Raw genomic sequence first — 22,440 nt, 5'->3', positions numbered from 1 at the left:
TCTCCAGGAGATGGGGCAGGCCGATGGGCTTGGGTTCAAAGTGGTTCTGTTTGTGAAGCCCTGAATGTGGTGCTGGCTCTTTAAGTCAAAAACATCCACACACTCCTTCCCTGAGACAAAACCTCTTTGTCCCTGAGCGTGAAACATATTACGGTTCAAATTCCTGCAGAGCCATTAGAAAAAGAAAAGTGTGTGAGTCTGACAGCGTGGGCCTGCCTGCAACTCTGGATATGGTTATTAATCATGCTAGATATTAATAAAAGCATCTCTTCTTGGTTGGAACGTTTGATTTTTTTATATATAAATAAACACTGTGAGTGGTTATAAATATTGATTGCTGCCAGTAATAGTAGGACCTTTTACATATAGTCTTGCAACAAGACAATCAATCTGGCTGAGGATCAGACTGGAAACAATAAATGGCATTTTGGGTCCTAAACTGTCTGGGAAATATAGCTTTTATTCTGATGTCTAAAAGAGAGGTGAAACTTTAGGGAAGAAGGCTGCAAAATCTGCCCTTGGGTGTCTGCATTTCTAGGGATGTTGACTAGGGTTCAGTTGCTCTCTCAAAGTCACAGAAGAACAGAATTATTAGGTATTTCCTCTTTCAGACAACTTAGTGGTTGTCAAAACATGAGACTGGTGGTGACTGGCACTTAATTTTCCCCCCATTAATTAGGTATTACTGTGCAGTGTCTGCCTTTTGCCTCAGCTTCCATATCTGGAAAATGAAAAAAATCCCACTTCCCTCTGCATCAAGTCTTGTGAGAGATGATGTGTAAATGCTCAGAAACCTCCAGTGCTTAGGAGTGCTAAAAATTAGGTGGATTTCTCTGTTCCTTCAAGTGTAGAACACAAGAATTATGCTAAAATGAATTTTAAAGAAGAGGGAGTTCTAGTTTCAGCTGGGAAGCTTGGGAAATGCCACTCGTGGGGTCAGCATGCCTGGGTTGGTCTGCGTGTGTCAGAGAGCTCTGTAAGGGGATGAGCGTGGGTTTCCTTTTGTCCCAGTGCTGGCAATTCTGTGTCATTGTGGACAGGCTGTAGCCAAAGGGACGCTCCCAGCACGCCTGACCAGTACCAGCCCATTTGAACGGCCCCATGGAAAGGGGAAGCAGGAGACACACCCCAGCTCTGTGGTGCTGTTCCTCCCTGCTGATAAGCTCTTCCCTGAACATGTCTTAATCTACTGGAGAAAAGGGCGCAGAGTGAGAAGTGGGACATATATTTTCAAGTTTGGAGAGGGATGTTCACTGTGGGGTTGGGATGTGGGCTACCCATAAGCAAATGGTGTTGCGTGTAACTGGAAGCCAGGGCTTGTCCATCCCCACTGGTTTTGTAGGAAGATGGAGACTGCCGGAAATTGTTTGCATTATTTTCCTAATGCTGCATCCCTCTCACAGATGGCAAAACTCCCTCTAGGCCTCCTCCTTGAAAAAACCCAGCAGGCTGCAAAAAGCCTGCAAGGCTGGTTTTTTTTTTTTTTTAGAGTCCTGGCTGCTTTTAACCACTCCTTGACATTATTTACAAAGGCAAGGAACAACTGTCTGGCACGTCTTGTCCTCTGGTACAACTGCATGGACAGCAGTTCACCAAATAACCTTTGAAGCAGCTCAGAGCCTGCATCACAGTCACATCTCCTGCAGACCGAGGAGACGGGCAGCTCACCTGCGCACACACGCAGGGCTCATCCCGTGCAGGGCAGAGATGCAGCCAAATGCCCAAATGGGAGCAGCTGCATTTGCAAACCACGGGAGGATGGTCAGACTGCGCCAGGATCACACCCAGGCTCCTCTGTGGGTCCTGTGTGCCCGGCTCCGAAGGAGGTGGGTGAGGACGAGCAGTGCTTGGGCACAGCCCGCTGCCCTCTGCCCGCCCTGCCGGGGCTCGGATCCCGCGGGCAGCCTTGGTGCCTGCAGTACAAATGAGGCCTCCAAATGATGGCTGCATTAAAGTGTTCCCAGCCCCCACCGATTACAAAGGGTGCCTGGCAGAACAGGAGTCTGTTTGTCTGCTGCGCTCTGCACAAACAGTCGCCTCTGTAAATACATCTCACATGAGCAATTAGCCCCGACAATAAAGAGGTCCCATCTCTGCTGAGCTGTGCGGGGAAGCTGCTCCTCACCGGGCACCGAAGAGGGCTCAAACAGCAATCCCCCACCTGCTGCCTTCCCTGGGAGACCACGGTGCTGGGTCTGCGGAGCATCCCCTCCATTCTGCTCCAGCCCTCTTGGCCGGGTCTCGGTGCCTTGGCACGACACCCGCCGGTGATGGGACTGCTCTCAAAACAGCCCCTGGGTGATAACCGAGCACCCAGCGGCCTGGGGCTGCACAGGGAGGGGGCACACATTGCTCTCCAGCTCCTCTGGCACCCTGGGGGCAGGGAGAAGTTATTTTAAGGGTGCAGGAAATATTATGCTGTGAAATTGAAGCTGGCTCCCACTGTGCTTGGAAGCCACCCAGCCCAGCTCAGCAGCCATTCTTATCACTGACTAAATGCACTTGTAATGATTTCTCCTTTCCCTCCTTCCTCACGTTACTAGCATTTTTCTCCTCTTTCATCTTGCACAATTAAATATGAAAACCAGCCCAGGAAAAGCACTAATCTGTTGTTAATCATGCATATTTGCAATGCCAGGTAGAGGCCTCGGCTGGACAGCAGGGCTCTCGGTGCCAGGCTCTGGCCATTGCAAAATCCACAGGGAATTATAAGCACCAAAGCCCTGGAAGTCCTGGCCCCACATGCGGAGGGGAGATGTCAGATGTGATGAGCATACTGTGGGCAACGTGCCTTGATGCCTCTTCTTTTTACAGCACACTCTGTGCTAAAAATAAAATAAAATAAAATAAAATAAAATAAAATAAAATAAAATAAAATAAAATAAAATAAAATAAAATAAAATAAAATAAAATAAAATAAAATAAAAGGTAGAGGGAAGAGGCAGGGAGAGGTAGCAATGAGACAGTCACCCCCAGGCATCGCGCAGCCTCCTGCCGGCTAGCTTTCCAAGGAGGGCAAGTCCTGTGTTCCATATACCGCTGTTGTGGAGGGGAAAGGAGCTTTTGCTAATGCTGCTCCCTCTTTAATTTCTAGCCTTGCTGCCTGAAAGCAGTTCGTCCTCTCTAAATCCTTCCGGAAATGAACACGTCCTTTTCTTGGAGCAGAAATTGAAGTGCTCCTATACTGGTCTGGTTGTTCCTGCACTGGTATCACTGGAGTGCAGCTCCAAGAAATAGCCAGTCTTGCAAAACTTGCGCAAAACAAATAACCAACCAGACAAAAATAAACAGAAAAAAACAGTGACACATATCTTGGTTAATTTATTTGAGAATACCGGAATATTTCTGTATCAGTACCAGTAACTGAGGAATTAAGCGCTGTTCCCTGCCCTTGAGGTGGAGCAAGAAGCCAGTGTGATCCCTGGCGGCAGCCTGCTGTCCTCCGGGCTCCACATCCTAAGGAGACTCAATGGCACCATCTGATGGTTGAGAGGAAACACTCATATTCATGAGTGCTCCTCCATTCAAAGTTATTCCCAGTCAGTAACAAGGTTTCTAGCTAGGTGCAGGTGGGTTAGTGGTCTTTCCAGGTGGCGTTGGGAGCGATCCAGGGGCATGGAGAGGTGGGAGAGTTTGGCCTGCATGGGGGCAACACCACCCTCTTCCTCACTTGGCTCCTTCAGGGCTGACGCAAGGGAAACAGCAGCACCTCTGGAGAAGGTTTGTGAGAAACGGGTGACAGTGAGCTTGTAGGGCACAATCACAAAAATGTAGGATGCTGCTGAGGCTCCCCCAAACCAGCACAGAGCAGAGTGCACTGTGCTAGACTGGTGTGCTAGTAGAAACTAAGAAAAAACCCTGCCACAGCAGCCCAGACAGGGGAAAGCTGAGCTGGAGCTGCTGGAGAGGGTTTGGGGTGCATAGATGGCCATGTAAGTCTCTGTTGATGCAGGTGGTTCAGACCAATGGGGATTTGTTTGGTAAGTGCCCTCCATTGATTTTTCTATGTATAGGAAGTGTTGATTTCTCCAGCAAAGGCTGCAAAGGAAGGTCAGGTTTATTCCATGTCTGCTTTGCAGCGTTAGCAGCAGAAGGTGACCTGTCCTCTTTGACTCTGATGACTGCAAGGGCAGTAAGTGCAAGGAGTCAGCTAAATTTGCCCCCTGCTCACAGTAATCTGCTACTACATGAAATCCAGGAGGATTGGGTGACAGGTAAGGGAGCTTTGCCCAGGGCAACTTCCTCAGATTTGTTGGGGTACAATGCTGCCATGAATGAGTCATCACTTAAAACAGATAGCACCATTTGCTTCCTCAGCATGATTTGTGTGTGTGGAACCAGCTGAAACAAGTCCCTGGAGTTTATCTTTGTGGGAGTATGGAAGTACATCCATTGGTCTTTTCATGGGATCAGGCCTGTGTGTCTCATGTGCAAACTGGGGCCACATGAGCAGCTTTTAAAGGAAGACATGAAAACTCCTGTGTTGGGCACGCTGGGGATCTGGCTGAGTGTGGATGTTTCCTCACAGCATCCGCAGGCTCTGTTCTCCACAAACTTACCCAAAAATGAATGACTTCTCTCTGCTAGTCCTAATCCATCTGCAGGGAAAAACCACTACCAAATCCCTGCCAGGTCTGCAGTGGGGGCTATAGCAAGATGTGAGTTTTCCTCCATCTGCAGAGGGTCAGTCCTTCCCACACACTGCCTGCCTGGGCCTGCCTGGTCCAGCACGGGGCAGTTGTTGTCAGCCTGTTGTCAAAGGGAAGTCTGCTTCCTGGGTGGAGCTGATGGATGCAAGGGAAGGCTTGATCTCAATCTGCTTCTGGCAGCCAGCACCAGTGCTAATGCTTTAGATGGCTCATTAGTCATTTCTAGAGTGCACCAAGGCACCTGAAAGTCTTCCTGGGGATGTGGGGAGAGTGAGGCAACACATTTTGTAAGGGGCTGGGCAGCAAGTTGTTTGCATCATACCTAGGAAATCAGCCCAGAGCAGAGATGTGGTTTCTGGCTGTAGCTCCACCAGGTTTTTTTGATGCCCCAGCTGCCCAGCATGGTTCCTCACCCTACCACCTGATTGCTTGGGCAAGGTGAGCCTGAAGGGATGGGAGAAGCAGCCCGAGGGGTGTAGGATTGTCCTTCAGGAGTAGCAGGATGCCACTGAGCTGCTCATTACCATAGGTAATTTCCCCAGAAGACTCAGACCTATCTGCTTGTGCCATCAGTGTGAGCCTGCACAGAGATGCAGTCACCTGTTAACCAGCTGGTCCAAGTCATGCTGGCAGCCCTGAAATATGGAGAGGGTGGAGGGGGCACTTCCATGGACACAGCCCCTTCAGGGAGTCCATGCCATGGATGAGCAGAGACCATGGAGGTTGCATTCCCATGAAAGGCATCAAGCTTTCCCTCCCCTGATCTGCAGCCCTAACCTAGGGGAAATGTCCTCCCCTTCCTCCACTGAGGAAGATGGAGGTGATTAATAAATAAAGCCACACACAGCCAGCCAAAGCAAACAGGCAGTTCTGGCCAGGCTGAATCCCTGGCCCTCTCACTGCAGCTCCTGTTACTTTTCCCTTCACTCTCAGCTTCAAGGTCCCTCAGAAAAGCATTCCTGGAGGTTGCAGAGAAGAAACAAGGAGAGGACAGGCAAAGAGGTTTCCTGAAACCAAAGGGCTGAGGGGGGCATGTAAGAGGCATGGATCAATAGCTGCACTTCTGAGAGCCTCCAGGCTCCCTGGATCAGCAATAATAGCGGGCTGAGCTCATTGCTAATGGCTTTGGTGGCTGAGAGAGCCAAGGGCAGCCTGTCTGCTCTGGAGAAAGCCTTGGTGCTGTCTGTGCCTCTGTCAGCAGCGCTGCCTGGTGCAGGAGGAAGCAGGAGGATCCTTTTTCATTACTTCTCTGTACGTGGATCCTGGTTTTTGGTGAGGAGCGGTATCAAGACTTGGTGCTATCAAAAGAAGAGTAGAACTGGCAAAACCACAGAGGTTATCTGAACTAGATTACTCCCTGCTGTGATCTGAGTTATCTTGCTGCTTGTGTTCCCTTTAATCCATCCTGATATAAAAATACCCCAAGGAAGGATGATTGCCCTGCACAGGGAAGTTATTCCCCTTCCTAAGAGATCTCCATACTGCCACTGCTGCTCTGCCAGGCCCCAGATTGCCTGGCTTTGAAGGAGTTCAAGGTGCACACTTGTGGAACTGGGGTGAAACCAATTACCATCAGGAGCCCAGGGCCTGGTGCAGAAGGCACCAAAGCTTCATGATTCCTGTTTACTGCCTGCTCCTGCTTTGCCTGGCAGGGTTTACCTCCCCTGTGCCAGCCCTGCACCCAGTGCTGCAGCAAGGAGAACCAGGGTAATGTGGGTGATAGGATTTTCAGAGGAATACTGAATTTTCCTTTTTTTCCCCTTTCCTTAGGTTTCCACAGCTAAACAAACTCCTCAGGGATGAAAGCACTTTGGGAGCCCTGAGTGACCCAGAGGACTAATTATGGGGCCAAGGGGGAAGAGGAGAGGGCAGAAAGTTCAGCCATCAGAATGCCATCCTGCTGTGCTGTCTCAGTGACATTACAGCCTCAGCTACAGCCCTCACAGGCACCACTTAGCCAGCCAGTGCCTTCACCCTGATGGAAATTGCACTTCTTCCAGCTCCAGCTTCTCCAAACCCTCTGTGCCCTGCCCTCAGCATGGCGCCCAGGGCTGAACCCACAGCTGTCTGCAGCAGGGGTAAGCACCACAGAGCCCTGAGTGCCTGGGTGTTTCCTCAGGGGCTGCACAACAAAAATATCCTGGTCATCTGTGCCAGTCTGCCCCAGAGGTTTGTAGCAAGTGAGAGGCAAGCATGCCAGGTGCCTGTGGGGAGCATCTTCCGCACATCCTGGCTGTTGCTCCCTGATGGATGCTCTGGTCAGCAATTAACAGGGAAGGCAGAGCAGGGAGAGGCAGCCCTGGCAGCGCTCTGACTCTGTGATGTGCTTTTGCAAGTACAAGCAAGGTCTGAGGAATGTCTCTGCTGGGGGAAGGTTAATGCTGCCTGGCTGGAGACGAGGCAGTCTGGCCCTTGCTCGGGCACCACCAAGTCTGCTGGACAGGGGCTGGGTGGGGGTGCCCAAATGCAGACTGGGCTCAGGGGATGCCAGGCCAAAGCCAAAGCCAAGCCCTGAGACAGGCTGAAGGCAGCAGCGTTCCTGCCCATCCCAGAGTGATGTGCTGAGCCAGAGGGGATTGTTGCTGGGCATTTCTCACCTCCTGAGGTTTGAGGGGACCGCACATGTGTGTCACAGCTGGCACGTGGAATCTGTAAGGCAGTGGTCACTTGTCACTGACCTCTCTAATGAAGGAGACAGGCTGGGATGTCAATAAAAAAAGAGATTTTGGGATGCAGAGGACGGTCTCCTAGAAGTGAACTGCAGCATCTTTTACAGCCATCTGTCCACAGCCCAACAGTTGGTGTCTTGAGTTTATCAGTGCTGCAACCAAATCTGGTCCTCAGTGGGTTCAGAGATGTAAAAGACTTGAACCACATGGTTCAAGGGAATGGAGCAGGACACATGTGGCTCTTAGGAGCACATGGAGCCCTTCCCTTCTCCAGTACCTGATGTAGCCTGGAGATGAGATGGGAGCTGGATACTGCAAACATTAGGGTTGGCACGTTCTTCCCAGCCGTGCTGATGAAGGACAGGTTGCTTGCAGGGGCACTGAACCTCCCCAGCCTTGTTCCTAATGCTCTTAGTTTGCAGCTGTAGGGTGCAAGAGATTCCAGAGCTGAAGTGCAGAGTGGCACCAGCCCTTCCTCAAGTCACAGCCAGCTGGGGGCTCCTGGCCCATCGTGGGCTGTGGCCTTGCAGACATCTTCCCTCTCCAGACCTCTGTCCTGCATGGCTCCAACAGGATGTGTGAGCAGCTGTTTGCCCTCGTCCCTCTTTCCTCTCCTCCTCCTCCTCTTTGTGCCAACACCTGCAGCAGCGCTTCAGCCTTGCCGAAAGGGCACCGAGTGTCGCCCCGACTCTCCTGAGGGACATGCAACGAGGGTAAATCCCTTTCGCTGGTGCGGCACAGACAGAGCTGCGGCGGTGCGAGGGCTCCCAGCAGAGGCCAGCAGAGGCTGCTCGCTCGCCTCGCTGCAGGGCCAGTGCGCGGTGCCTGCGATGGCACAGCCCAGGGACTGCCCTCCCCTCCTCAGCACGGCTCAGGTGCCAGGGAAAGGTGTCCCACAAAGCTTGCTGGAGCTGGCCCCCGTTGCCTCCTCTGACACGGCCTGGCTTTGCTGTGGCCCCAGCTCCCGGCGTGGAGCAGCCCTCGGCAGTGATGGATGCTGTGGGCTGCCATGGGGTCTGTAAGAAAGAACCGAACCGGGCAGGTCGGTCCTGTTCTCCTACAACACCCTTCCCCCAGATGGCCCCAGGGGTTGTTATCGAGGGGAGGTCACTGGGATGGAGGGAGCACACAAATATGTGTTTGCCAGGACATGCAGGATCCCATTTCCAGCCCAAGGTGGATGTTCAGGCTCCCGCTTCCTTCTTCCTGCATCCCTGGCTGCTGCCAGCCTTGACTGAGATGGAGACACCATGTCCTTGTTCCTGTGAGGAACAAGCCCCCAGCTCTCCTGTGCTGGGCTTTGGGGAGAGGCACTGGGAGCCCACTCATCATGGATGGATGGATGGATGGATGGATGGATGGATGGATGGATGGATGGATGGATGGATGTGAAGGCTCCCTTGGGGCCAGCAGTGCAGGATCAGAACCTCAGCATGTGTTATGTGGAGACCCAGGGCATGGTGGTGAGAAGTGCCACAGCCAGAGCCCAAATCCAGACCAGCTGCCCACTGCCATGCAAGGTGGATCCATTTACACCCAACACACCTCTCTCCAGAACACAAACCACACTTGGCTTGGGATACTCAGGTTGTGAGGTTGTGCCTGGTCCCAGGAGGCCCTCTAGGTGCTGTTGAGGCCTCATGAAGCATCTTGGAGCAGAGTGCTGGGATCCCTGATGACAGCAGGGTTGAAGAGTGATGCCATGAAGCAGCAGGATTGGAAAAACTGTAAGAAAAACCTGAACAATGGCAAAAAAGGGAAACTATGGGGCTGAAGCAGCAGAAAGAGAACAAAATGCCATTCCTACAAACCTCCAATTCCTCTGCCAATGCCACGCTTTCCTGATCCCAAGCAGCCATGCCTGTGTCCTCCCTGTGAGGCAGTGCCTTGCAGACACAGATGTGCCCTGCTCAGGATGCAGCTCTGCTCCCAGCACGGCTGGCTGTGACTCACAGGATGCCTCAGGGGAGCAAACCAGATGAGGAAGATGCTGCCTTTTTGTTGTTTGGAAATGAAGCCACTTTTTTTAAAAATTGAGGCCTTTTTTAATTTGCTGAGGTGCTTTGCCCAGTGGGCAGTGACACACTCTGTGGAGAGGAAGGAGGATTGCAATTAGTGTGGGCTGTGGGCAAGACGGGAGCAGCTGGGCCATGCCATGGGCATCTGAGAGGCCAGCTGGATTTGGGCACAGTCACATCCACACTGGTATTCAACACAGATGGTTCCTGCAGGAGAGAATTTTTGTTTTCATTGTCACTCTGGTGCCACAAAATGCAATTTTGGGAGGCATTATCATTTGCCCTGTTCCTGCCAGCACAGCTCCTTCCTGGCAAGGCAGTGAGAAGGAGCAATGCTGGGCTGCCAGTGTGATCTGTAGGGGTTGCAGCATTTTGGGTCAGGGCACACGTATTTAGAGGTAAATCTACAGCAGGAAAACTACATCTCCTTGTGCATGGTGGCTTTATTAAATAGAAATAAATAAAGTATCTTTAAAGGAGACGCAAATGAGAGACACAAACCCCATCCTTGGGGCAATGCAGACAGATGAGTAATGGGGCCCTTTGAGTAAGTGCCTGCCTGGCCAGCTCTGAGTCACTGAGCAAACAGCACCAGCCTGGAGCCAGAGGCAGGGCTATTCTTAGCACTCGCTTGTCAGGAGATGCTGCTGAGGGAGAGCAGGCAGGTTAAGGGGTGTCAGAGGGGGAAAATATTTGATTTCCAGCTAGAAAGCCCTCAAAAGCCAGCCTGAGGCTCAGTTGCAGTAACCCAGACTGGAGATGACAAGAGTGAGGATGAGGAGGGGGACCACTGCCATGCTAGGGAGCACAGGACAAATTTCTCAGGTAGTTGAAGGGAAGTAAAAGGACACCTGGAGGGACAAGTGCATTGCCCAGAGGGAGCTGGAGATTCCTCTGCCTGGGAACTTCTGGCAGCACACATCACCTGCACCACCCTCACCTGCCCCTAACAGCATCTCCCTTTCCCACCTGCCTGGCAAGGTGCCCTTTTGAACCACCTCTTCTCAGGCATCCTGATGTCCCTGCTGCCAGTGGGATTGCATCAGCAGGGAAGGGAGGTGGCAGAGGGGTGCTGCAAAGACCTGGACTCAGTTGCACTTGGGCTCCTTCTAAGTAAAGAATCTCCAGTCATACTGGCTCGAGCTGCTGGCTCAGCCCAGAAGCCTGGAAAATGAAATGACATCATCTGGGTACTGCCGACAGACAATATTTCCACTCAGACACCCAGTGCCTGGGTTTCAGCTGAGGAGTGTGCCCAGGGAACATTGATGGCTTTATGGAACCCCCTAAAGCTGCCCTTCCTCTCTGCAAGAGACCCAGGGAAGCAGCTGACCCTCATTTTGGTCTCCACTTTAACCTGGGGCATCCTAGTGCAGACCCTCTGTGCCCCTGGAGGGACCCCAGTAGCATCTCAGCCTGCTAAGCCTGCCTTGTCCCAATGCCACATGGCTGGCACAACCATCCCATCAACTCCTTTCCCACTCTGGGGTGCTCTGGCCACAGCTGTGGAGGCCACTCCACAGTGACTGGGGGCTGGTGGGATCTATCACACATGGCATCAGGTCTGGGGCTGTTATTCCAGAAGGGGAGGTCACTCTGTGTGGGAATTTTGTGACTTGCTGCAGTCGTGCTCCAATCGATCTGCTCATCAGCCTTGTCAGCACCTTCTGCCATGGAGGGTAGGGTATCTCTCTAACCACCTTGAGAAGGGACATTGAGGACAGGAAGGTAAGCAGCAATACAGAACATCTGCATCCCATGGGTATCCTGCAGGTGAGGACCTGAAGGGACCAGAATTACCCTGTCAGTTGTGGAATTATATTCTGGTGTGTAGGAGAAAGACTGGGAGCAAGAATTGCCCCCCAGCCCCTCCTTCACTCCACAGAGGCTCCAACTCTGCCTTCCTGGGTGGCCTTTGGCAAATAACCTGCTCCATCCTGGCTCCAGGTTTCCTATTTGTACAAGCTGGGATGAGTGGGATTCTTCTCTCATTTCCAGAGCTCTCTGGACCCCCATCTGCAGGGGTACATGGAAAAGGAAAAATTAAGTCCAATAACAATAATTACTTTTCTCCTTCCCATGGGTGTTGTAAGGATTAGCTCATGTTTAGCAAAACCCTCTGTAAGTGCTAAACATTATTAATGTTCTTGGATTGCTCCAGGAGCAAATGTGGCTTTCCAGGGAGTGACGGGGTTTTTTCCTTGGCTGGCACGCAGCTGCAGTGAATTCCTCACAGCCCAAGGAAAGCAGCATCCCATTCCTGTCAGGCTCAGGGTGTAGAAGGGTGTCTACAGCACAGAGCAGTACTCACCTTGTTTTCCATCAGCCTTTGAGAGGTGAAGCCCACCCCTTCTTGCATCAGTGCACAACCAGGAGTACCCTGGAGGAACATGCATCCCACGGAGCCTCTCTGAGTGTGGGGCCCTCATAAGGGCTCATCTCACCAGTGTGGCAAAGGGCATCTCCCAGGCTGCTCCCAGACACACCACGAGGTGGGATAGCCCCTGGAGGGGACATGGGTGCAGCACTGCCTCGAGACCACCCAGCAGCTGAGGCCAGAGACCAGGTCAGAGCCACAGCACAGCTTACGAGTTTGAGCGTCCTGGCTCAAGTAGGGGCGCAAGGGTGGGGGTCAATTCATGCCCCTGGCTGTCCTAAGTGTCCTAACACACAGCAGCTCTGTGCACCAGGAGTATTTATGGTCCTGCTAAGTGTGGAAAAGCAATGCACACCACCTAATGCTGGAAAGCCTGGGGGATATGACAGATAGATTCTCTTTTCCAGGCTCTGGTGCTGGAAAAAGACACCAAGTCCTCACAGGAGAGGAAACTGGCTTGTGACTGGTTCAGCCCTGCCTGACTGCTCCAACAAATGTCCCTCCTGGGGACCCCCAGCTCTCTGGGCAGGGATACAGGGTGCTGAAGCTCCTCCAGCTGCCAGACCCTGTCCCCCTGGCTCTCCTGCCCTGCAGAGCTGGGGCTGACTCTTTGTGACCCCTTCTCCCCGTGCTGACTCAGCCATGCCCCCGAGGTGGGTGGCCACAGCCCCGGGTGGGACTGAAGGTAAAGGCAGTATGGACTGGCAGGCTTTCAAAGAGGCCACAAGCTAAATAAATAGCCAGCAGCCTATTTCAGTGGCTGCTATATTTAGCTCAAGGAACATTTATTTATAGGCTTGGCAGCCTTTCTGAGTCAATAAAAGCCAGAGAGCTGGAAAAAGGACGTTCCTGGGTTTCTCGTTGCAGTAATGGTTTGTGCCGTGCAAACCATGAGGAACAAGAGGAGAGGGGAGGAAGCTGTGCTGGCTGCACACCCATGGGTGCCTCTGCCAGGGGACAGGGCCCCCACACACCTATAGCCCCAGGTAAGAGCAGCTTCACCTGGGTTTCCTCCCACCTGGGTGCTGCTGCCAGTCCCCTGGCACGGAGGGAGTCTCTCTGTGAAACATGAGAGGATTTAATTGTGCCTGTGGAGATAGTGACACAAGACATCAACTCTGGGGACTCTACTGCAGCATTACTCTTCCCCTGGGTAGTGAGTTTGGAAAAACTAAGCCAGGGGCAGGTAAATTGGGAGGGAGATGGGAGCAGTGTTCATGTTTCTCTATTAAATAATTGTCCCTTCCCATGTCACACATGGCAGCAAGTGGTTGAGAGAGGAGGACAAACAGCCTCTCTGGAGCTGCTAGGGGTGTCAGATGCACAGGAGGCCAAGGCTGCACACTGAGCTTCTACCCTAACAGCAGGTGATGGCAGTAGTTTTGTGAAGCTTTACAAAACACCCAGCAGTTGCAGCTGGATAAGGGGAATGCATTTATAAAAGACACAGGGGTTTAGCCCAGCCTGTGGAAAGCAGCTGTGAGGATGGATGTCCCTTCTGCATACACGTCAATAAGTGCTGAGGCTTTCTGGAGCCAGAGCTGCAGGGAGCCTGCTCACGCCTTCTCCTCCCTCCAAAGAAAACCTGCTGCAGGGGGGAGCAGGGAAATGCCTCCACCAGCTTCCACTTGGGCACAGTCCAGTCAAAATGGGGCTGCTGCTTGGCTCCTGCCAGCTGTCCCCTGAGCACAGCGTGGCTCAGTTGGCCATGGGTGAGCAGGGAATGTTTATAGGGTTTTGGGTAGTGCACAGCAAGTGTGTGGCTACATGCTGCTATTATGTCAGGAGCAAGGTGGGAGCAGAGCACAGCTGGGAAGCAAAATAATAATAATGGTAGTAACAATAATAATAAAACCAACAATGGTATATTTCAATGCAAACAGTGCATATCTTTGTGCTCTTTAGCCTGGCGATCTGCACCATTACCTACATGTGTGTCCCCATATGGAGCAGGACTGGGACAGTCCTTTCCATTAGAAAGGGGATGCTTAGCACCTGACTACAGCTTCAGAGCCCCTAGAGTGGCAGTTTGCAGTATGAGTGCCCATGAATGCCCCCATTAAGTTTTATGCCACTACTCTCACGAGCCTTACTTCTGCTTTGAATTAGTTCAGCTGCAGCTTTCAGCTGCTGGGCCCTGTACACACACACGGGTCTGGCTGTGCATCCAGGTCTGTCTGTGTCCAGGTCTGCCTCTATGCCCAGCTCTCCACCAGCTCTAGGCCCCAGCACTGCAACCAAAGGTCCACTGCCCTCCCCAGACTCCCAAAGAGCCCCATCCTGAGGTCTGACCCTCAAAAACCAAGGCTGACACCAGCTGTTAAAACACCTATTCGGGTATTTATTACAACACGTTGTTCCAAAATACAAAAGAAAGGAAAAGAAAGTAGAGGGTAGAAAAGCACTGCTGTTTACAGCCTCTGGTAATAAATAAATAAAGACGAGGCAGGGGCAGAGTCTCTCCCCGGGTCCGACGCCGGCGCTGGCCAAATGGACAGCGAGGAAGGGAGTGTGGTGGGGCTGGAGGCCAGACCCTCTCTTCCATGCTTGGGAGTCCCCAGGTACACCAGGGTGGGTACAGACCCCTCTCTGTGTTGTGCTTGCTGAGGAAGGGTCTGATCCTACAGGGATGAGGAAGGGAGAAGAGGGCCAGTCCCGGCATGGTCGGAGCCTGCCTGCTCCCTCCCTGTCCACGGCTGCTCCAAAGGCAGGTGAGGTAGGAAGGGTGATGCTGGACCGGGACCCCAGCAGAGATCTACCAGGGTCCCCCAAGAGAGGGGTGAGACCTGAGCTCTCTCCTCTCCAGTGTGGTCTCAGAGCAACCTTGGAAATGTGTTCAGCACAGCATGATGAGAAGGACCCCGACCCATGACAAAGTGAAGTCATGACAGAGACAAGAAACTGTGCCTGGGCCACTTGGAGAAGGGCAGTGTTAAACTCCGCAAATGAAAATGACTCTTCATGGGGCTGGCGCAGTACAGGGAGCGTTTTGTACCACAGTGCAGATGGGGGTCCTCTTCCCTTCCCCTAATGTCTCCTCCTACACCTTACAGTCATCTGGAAAGCTCCAGGTTGTACAAGGAGCACAGGCAATGGGTGCAAAAAACCAGCACCAGTGTCTGTCTGCTCATGACACCACGATTTATCAGTGTTTGATAAAGACCACACCAAGGCCCATGCTGGGAGCTATTCCCAGCCTGTCTAAATCCCTCCAGGTACCAGAGGCCTCTCACATGTCTCCCTGTGGCTCTGCCACTGGGCTTGTTCTAGCACTGTCCATGTGTCTTCTCCAGGCTGTGCTGCTCCTGGGCAGGGGAACCACCAGCATGAGGAGGACACTCAAGCCCAGGAAGGCCAGGGGACATGGCTAAAGCAGCAGCCAATGTCCCCGGCTCAGCTGAGCAGGACAGCTTTGCAAAGCAGGTGTGATGCCAGAGCAAGAAGCCCCTGTGGGTGAAGATGCAGCCTGCAGCTGCAGCCAGCTGGAGAAGGTGAGAGGACCATGACCTGGAGGGAGCTGACTCCATGAACTGGATGTCTGGCCAATGCTCCTTAAAGCTTTAAGCTTTTACCATTTAATCCTCTGTTGTTGGTGCCAGTGGGTTCCTGCCCCTTGCAAAGATGGGCAGGAACGTGTATGGGGGAGAGGAGCTGTGGGAAGGGAAGAGTTAAGGGAATGGATCTGCCCCGGGTTTGGGTGCCTTTATATCCTTAGGAAGCACCTCCCTCCAGCTCCTCTGACAAGGGTTTGCCTCCTGAGGCTTGGGGCAGCCAGGAGTCAGCCACAGCCGGGCTGCGGGGAGCAGAGAGAAGGTGAGATGGGGCCTTGCTTTTATTCACAACAGAGAAACAAAGAGCAACATACAAAGAGTAAGAAGCAAAAAAGTACAGAATCATAACCATAATAATCATAATAATAATCATAAATACTCAAATCTATCATTCATAGATTGCAATGACAACACTGATAGCTTATTATCATTAGTATTAAGAATGGGAGGGGAAAGGGGACAGCAGGAGGGGTTTCTGAGGGGCATTGTCTCCTAAGGGGCAGATGTAACGGGGATGGACATCCAAAGAAACAAGCAGACAAAGGGAAGGGCTGGAAAAGCAGCAGGTGCTGGGGGTGCTGCTGCTGAGGCCAGGGACGAGCCTGCTCTGACCCAAGCCTCTGGCTCGGTGTTGCCAACCTGATCACTGCCCTCCTGCCAGCCTTGCTCAGCTGGACAGAGGTGGCCGGGAGGCTCAGCCCTGAGGACAGGCAGAGGCTGGAGGGAAAGGAGCAAAATGTCCTTTCTAGTCTGAAGGAGAGCTGTGATTTGCTCAGTCCTTCATGTGGTGGTAAGTGCAGGCATTGCCATCAGATACTCAGCAGCTTTGTTGGTTCCTCCCTTGAAAGAAGAGACCTTTCCTCTCCTCTGCTCACACTCCCACCTCTGTAGGTCCCTACAAATGAATGCACCCTCATCAGATCGGCATGGAAATGTGATTTTTGGTTCCAGTGAGGCTTTGGGATGGGTCAGCTGGCTGTGACAGCCCACAAAAAAGAATTGGCTGACAGATGATGTGGAGGATTACCACCCAGCACATCCGTCCTCATGACAATTTACAGCTCTCTGACTCATGGACAAAGTGGTTCATTAGACAGAGTTTGATTAAAATAAAAACTAAGTTAATTGCATGCCACTTGGTGACCCTGATGGCTTTGGATCAGGATGGGCAGGAGACACTTGGGCAGGCTGCTCCATCAAGGCTTATTTTCTGGATATAGACTTAAAATATTCTGATGCACATGCCCAATGTGTAAAGGAGAGGGATGAATGCAAAGGCTGCAGAGGTGGGTCATGAATATCTATGATCTACAAATCTTAAAATATACTTATCTTTGTTCTGGTTTCAGAGAAGAGAGGAGTCCACAGTGTGTAAAACCTCAAACAAGTCTCAGAAGCATCCAGGCGATGGCAGAGTGTAGATGACAAAAAGCAAACCACTGCCTCTTTGCAGACATTCAGGGTCTCATTTGCAAAATGCTCCCTCTCCTTCCTGACTTCAGGTCAGCAGCTCCATCTGCTTTTTTGTGCTTGCAACACACTGTGTCACTTAACAGGAGGAATTAGATGGGAGCTTGCTAGTGTTTTGTCTCATCTCCCCACCTGGTTTTGGCCACCTGTTGTCCTTTCTATTACATCTCTTGGGAAGCCATTTAACCTCTCTCCATTGCTCAAAGCTACACCAGCTCCTGCCAGCAACTTGCCTGACCTGAGCTCAGTAAGTCCATGCTGGCACCAACCCTGGAGGACCATGGGATGGGCAGGGACTGAGTGCTACGGGGCAGAGATCAGCAGACAATCACCACTGGCATGCTTGGGAAGAGATGCCACCACTGAGGCCAGAGAAGGGGAAGGAGGACCAGACTCCTTGGACAGGAGGCAGGTGACACTAACACTATGCCCAGCGAGGAGGCACCAGAGGAAGGATGAAGCCTTCTTCTTCTCCCTCCTTGGACTTGACACTGATGCCTACTTAGGACAGCCTGCTGCAAGTGGAGCTCCTGAAATAGCTGCCTGGCTCATGGGGTGGACCTAAATGCCTTCTGGAGTCTAGAAAGGGAGTTTAGGAAATAGTGTCATCACTGCTTCATGATGAGAAGAGAGCAATGTTCAGGTTGGCAACACTGAGCAGGTTTGAGGTGGTTGCTGGAGGCAGTGATGGGTGGTGGTAGGCTTTTCAGGACTGACTCTGAGATCTCTCACTCTCATCCAAAGTGATGTGGGGAGAGGAGCAGGTGGTCCCTGGCTCTCCATCCACCCCCATCCCTCCCTGCCACACTGTGGGGAACCACCCAGGAGCATCTGGGGGTCCCCAGCATCTCACCAAAGAGCTCCATGGAAAAGCAGAAAAACTAAAGCCAGAAGAGAGCAAGGAGTCTCCAGGGAGACTTGCCTCAACTGCAAACACAGAGGTGGCTGAGGAAGCGACGAGCTGAAGCGAGCAGCCCCTCCTCGTGTGATTGCAGCTCCTCACGCCTCTGCTTTATGTTCAGTTTTAAACCTGAGATCATTTGGTTTTGTCACGGGTAGTTTGATTTAAATATAGAAACGAATGACAAGAGGAAGAATAAGGGAAAGGGAGAGAAACCATGTGGACCCAGAAAAGAAAAAGAAAACAACACTCCAAGGATGACACAGGACACAGACATGCACGAACACAGACCCCTGAGGTATCAGCTTTGCAAACTAGTGCGAGACAAAGGAGAAAGCGAAGAGAGCTGCAGGGAGAGATGTGCTTTGCAGTGGAGGCAGCTCAGTGCCTCCAGCTTCAGAAAGCAGCTTCTCAGCAATCCTGACATTGGGGTTTGGGGGCAAGAGCTTGGCCTCCCACCAGATGGGAGGAAGCAGCCGACCATCTCCAAAAATAAGTCACTTGTGCCCCTCCATGTGCTTGCAGAGCTTCATGTCTGGACAGCTTATCATCCGCTGGATGGAGGGGAGCTGGCCTGGAGGGCAACAGGACCGGGAGAGTCCCGGCACCGGCAAACGCGCTGCCCCTGAGTTTCTCAGGTGTGAAACAAAGGATGTGGGAAGCCAAAAGAACTGCCGCCCCCAAAGGCAGAGTGGTGCCCATACCACCCAAGCAAGGTAGCTGAGGTGAGGGGGAGCTGAAGGGCTGGAGCAGGCAGGCAAGAACCTCCCAACAAGAAATCCCAACTACCACCAGCCTCCCATCCCTCCCTCTGCTGTGGCAGCTTCCGACGCCTTCCCCACGCAGCTGGAGGTGACATCCTGCAGCCTTCCATCCACTTCAGGTGACTCCCACCTCTCCCCCTCCAGCAAGGATGGGCAGCCAAAAGGAGGGGAGGGGAGGAGAGGGGGTATGACTGGGATTGCGTGACGGCCAGGATGGGGACAATGCCTAGGACGGGGTGATGGCTGGGACGGTGGTAATGGCTGGGATGGAGATGAGGAGAAACAAACAGAGACCAAGGTGGGAAAAAGAGGCAGCAGCTTCCAGAAGAGTTTTCTGGCTCAGTTTGTGTCATAAGAAGGTTTTATGGTTTGCTCGTTTACTTGTTCATTTCTAGAAAAAGTGCCCAGAAGAGTCTCCTGTCCCCTTGTTGGTATGCCCAGAGAGAAGGGGGGAAATCTATGTTGTGGACATTAACTATAGAAGGAGCCACAGGCCTCAGATATTGCTTAGAAACTCGTATTTCAGATTTAAATACCATACACAGTAAAAATAGAGCTGAAAGTACCGCCCCACATTGTCTGCAAATCATTGCCAGAATGAACAGCTTCAATAAATTAAAAACAAAACAAAAAAATTGAAATATTATTTACGTCTCAATAAAAATTGCAGTAAAACCATTTACCTTTTCTTTTGTGTGTGTGTTTTCGGGTTTTTTTTCTTTATATTATATATAATATATATTTATATATGTATAGGGCTGCTCCAGTGCAGCATTTTTAGGATACTTAGCCAGAGAAACACAGCGGAGCATGCTTAGTGCACCAGGGTGCAGGGAAGGGGCAGCTGTGGTCCCCCCTCCAGGTGCTGTGCCCCATCACCACAGCCAAAACTGCAATCCCTGCCACTTCCCCAACTCTTCCCACTTGAGTTTTAGGCCCGAATTTTGAGTGTGGGGTCTCTGAGGGCTGGGGCGCCCTGGGGATGGGCGGGGAAGGACCAGGGTGAGTGCAGGAGGGACACTAAGCATCCGCCGCTATGTTTCCCGACTCTGGAAAGACTCGTCCACCTTCGCTTCGGTTTCAGCGCTTGCGCTCCCGAAAATGCACGCGCAAGTATAAATACACCCCCGAGCCCACCGCCCCCCTTCCCGCTCCCCCCGGCTTAAATATCCCCCCTCCCCAGCCCCGTCCCAGGTCTCCAGGCACCCCGGATGAGTGTCAGGACACCTCGATGATCTCCATGCTGCCCGAAAAGCTGGACTGTTTGCTGATTTTGCCCAGCTCTTCCCGAGCCCTGCCCTCCGACATGGTCTCCTCGAATTCCATCTGGCAGCTCCTTCGCTTGAATTGCTTCTCGGCGCCGGCCTCCTCATGCCAGCTGTGCCGCCCGTCCCGCGGCTCGGCCCGCGCCTTGTCCCTCAGTCTGATCTCGCAGCCGGCCGCCGCTGCGCCGCAGCCGAACGGCGGCGGGTACGGGCCGGCGCTGGCAAACAGGCCCCCGCCCGTGCTGCCGCCAGCGCTGCCGGAGTCCTTGCCGAAGTACCAGCCAGCCTCGCCCGAGGCAGCGCTGGGGGACTCCAGGTGCGCCCCGCTCCAGGCATTGGTGGCGGCGCCGGGCGCGGCGGGCGGCTGGCCGAGCCGCGGGGGCAGCCCGTCCTCGGCGCCGGGGCTCTTGCGCGTGGCGCAGGTCCCGCCGACGTTGAGGCTGAGCCCGTGGGCCGGCGAGCCCGCTGCGTGCCGGTGCTTCCGCCGCTGCCTCACCTTGGCCTCCAGCAGCAGCTCGGGCCCCGTGGGCCGGTCAGGGCTGTCCGCCCCTGGGGAGAAGGGGCTCAGGCTGCCCGAGCCCGAAGGGCTGTCCAGCTTGCAGAGTTTGGGGGCTTCCCCAGGTCCAGGGGGGCCAGGGGGGTCCTGCCGCAGGCCGGGGGAGTAGGCGGACTTGATGTCCAGGGAGAAGGAGCGCTTCAGGCGGTTGGTGTCCTGGATGCGCTCGGAGGAGAGGTGCAGGCCATTGAGCCCCTGCTGCAAGCTGGTGGGTGACAGGACCTTTGGGGTCCCGCCCTGCCGCTCGGGGTCACTGGTGGGGGACGCCGAGCCGGTGCTCCTCGGCACATCCTCGGCCTTCTCTGAGGTAGGTGTTGGGGGATGCCGGCTGCTCTCAGCCACCTCTGCCGGGTCCTGCTGCGCGTCCCCCTCGCTCCAGTCGCCCTTGGACTTCAGGGCCTTGAGGAGCTTCAGGCTCCTCTCGTACTCCAGGAGCTGGCCCAGGAAGTTGAAGTTTGGCGAGATGGATGGGCGACGGTCCTTAACAAACCTGCCGAGAGGCACAGACAGCCCCGTTGGTGCTTGGTCCTTCAGCGGGCAACCCCTCCTCTCTCAGCCTCTTTAGGGAGAAGAGGCATCATCAAGAACCTTCTGACCAGACCCTCCAAAGAAAAGGATCTTGGGGAATCACGGGGCCTTGAGATGTCTGAGGATTAGAGCTGGGACTGCCTCCCCACTCCCTTTTACCACTCCCAACCATTCCTTGTTGCATGCATTTTATGACGGGAGGTTTGGTTTGGTTTTACTGGGACCCAACCAAGGCAAGACAGAGCTTCAAGGAGCCCTGATCCTCTCCTTCTGGGCTTAGCCTGCTTTCCTTCCCTGGAGTGAAGCATACTGGCATAACCCCCCCAGTACTCTCAGGAGAAAACTCACCTGTAAGCATCATCTGATGACATACCCATGGTCTTCATGATGTAGGCGATGGCAATGGTGGCTGACCGGGAGATCCCAGCCAAGCAGTGCACAATCACCTGGCAGCTGGACACCTTAGCTTTGTCTGGAGCATGGCAGAGGAAACAGAGAGAACAATGATGGTGAGCAAAATGGTTCCAGCCTCCCTCCCCAAGCCCCAGCCCCTTTGTGTGACAGGACAACAGTTGCTGCGAGCAAGACCAGGGAGGACAGAAGAGTTCAGGTTGTGAAGGCTGAGAATTGGAGGGTCTGCAACCATAAGAAAAGCTCACCAATGAATTCAATGGACTTGTCCAGCCAGGGAAGCAGCTTCTCACAGTAGTTGTCATTGACAGGAATGCGCATGAAGTGACTATCACAGATGAAGTCTGGCTTGGGACAGGAGTTGCTGGCATTTAGGACATAGCTTATCCCATTCTGTGTCATCAGGTCCTGGTGGGAAAGAAGCCATCAAATGATCAGCTGAGTTCAGCCCTCACCATGTACTGAAGGTCTGTCTTGCCATGCACACTCCCTGCCTTTTCCCATCCCAACATTTTCTCCCGTGGGTCTCCTAGTGCTGCCTTGGCCTAGTTGATGATAATACAGCAGAGATGAGCTGAAAAGATTGTATCAATTTAGATGACACAGGTTTCAACCTCAGCAGATCTTTATTTTGGTCTAAGTAAAGCGAGCAAGGCCAAAGACACCTGGAAAGGGGTTCCAGAGGGAAAAACCCAACAACCCCAGTATGAGAGAAATAGGAAAATACAAGAAAAAGAAAATAGCAAAAACTCTGTCTGAACGCTGTGAATGTATCAGCTGAGGGAGAAAGGAGACATCGCACCAACAGGGTGGAGTGAGTCCCTGGTAGCACCCTACATTAACCAGTGTGGCCAGAAGATGCTCTATCCATAGACAACTGTGAGGCCTTGTGTGGGCAATGCTTCTCTTCTCCAGCACGTGGCCACATTGTGGGGACAGCAGAAAACAGTTCCAAAACATGGACAAAACCCTCCAAGGAGGTAGGGAGGGAAGAAACCATCAATTTCCGTGCCTGGCATTGGCTGCTCAAGATTTTGGCCCCAGGATTTCAGCCCTGTGTCTCCAGTGGCCCATTCCTGCCCTTCCAGCAGGCTTGATGGAGCCAGTCCAGCTCCCAGGCTCACATTCTTGTCATTTTTTTCTTTCCTTTCCTTCTACTCCCTGCACATAATTTCTCTCTCCCTCCTTTCTGTCTCCAACTCCAGTCTGGTGTCATGGTCTCCCTCCCTCCTTGCCTACCATGGATGAGGACGCCTGGCTGGCTTCCTCATGGCTGCAGTA

At 52.9% G+C, this 22,440-nt stretch overlaps 1 protein-coding gene across 2 annotated transcripts in view; it reads right to left on the bottom strand.

Moving 5' to 3' along the window:
- Positions 1-19,583: 19,583 nt before the first annotated feature.
- DUSP8 (dual specificity phosphatase 8) overlaps positions 19,584-22,440 on the bottom strand; it is a 40,609-nt gene continuing 37,752 nt past the window's right edge. For both annotated transcript variants that reach the window (XM_063158664.1, XM_063158665.1), the window contains exons 5-7: positions 21,408-21,567; positions 21,097-21,220; positions 19,584-20,710 (exon numbers count right to left, since the gene is read on the bottom strand). In XM_063158664.1, coding sequence (XP_063014734.1) covers positions 19,618-20,710; positions 21,097-21,220; positions 21,408-21,567 — 1,377 coding nt within the window. In that variant the 3' untranslated portion in view covers positions 19,584-19,617. The remainder of the gene's footprint in view (positions 20,711-21,096; positions 21,221-21,407; positions 21,568-22,440) is intronic.

Source organism: Melospiza melodia, chromosome 6, assembly GCF_035770615.1.
Source record: "Melospiza melodia melodia isolate bMelMel2 chromosome 6, bMelMel2.pri, whole genome shotgun sequence".
Lineage (NCBI taxonomy): Eukaryota > Metazoa > Chordata > Aves > Passeriformes > Passerellidae > Melospiza > Melospiza melodia.
The sequence above is the reverse complement of the archived record's forward strand: the minus strand, read 5'-3'. Positions and strand labels throughout refer to the sequence as shown.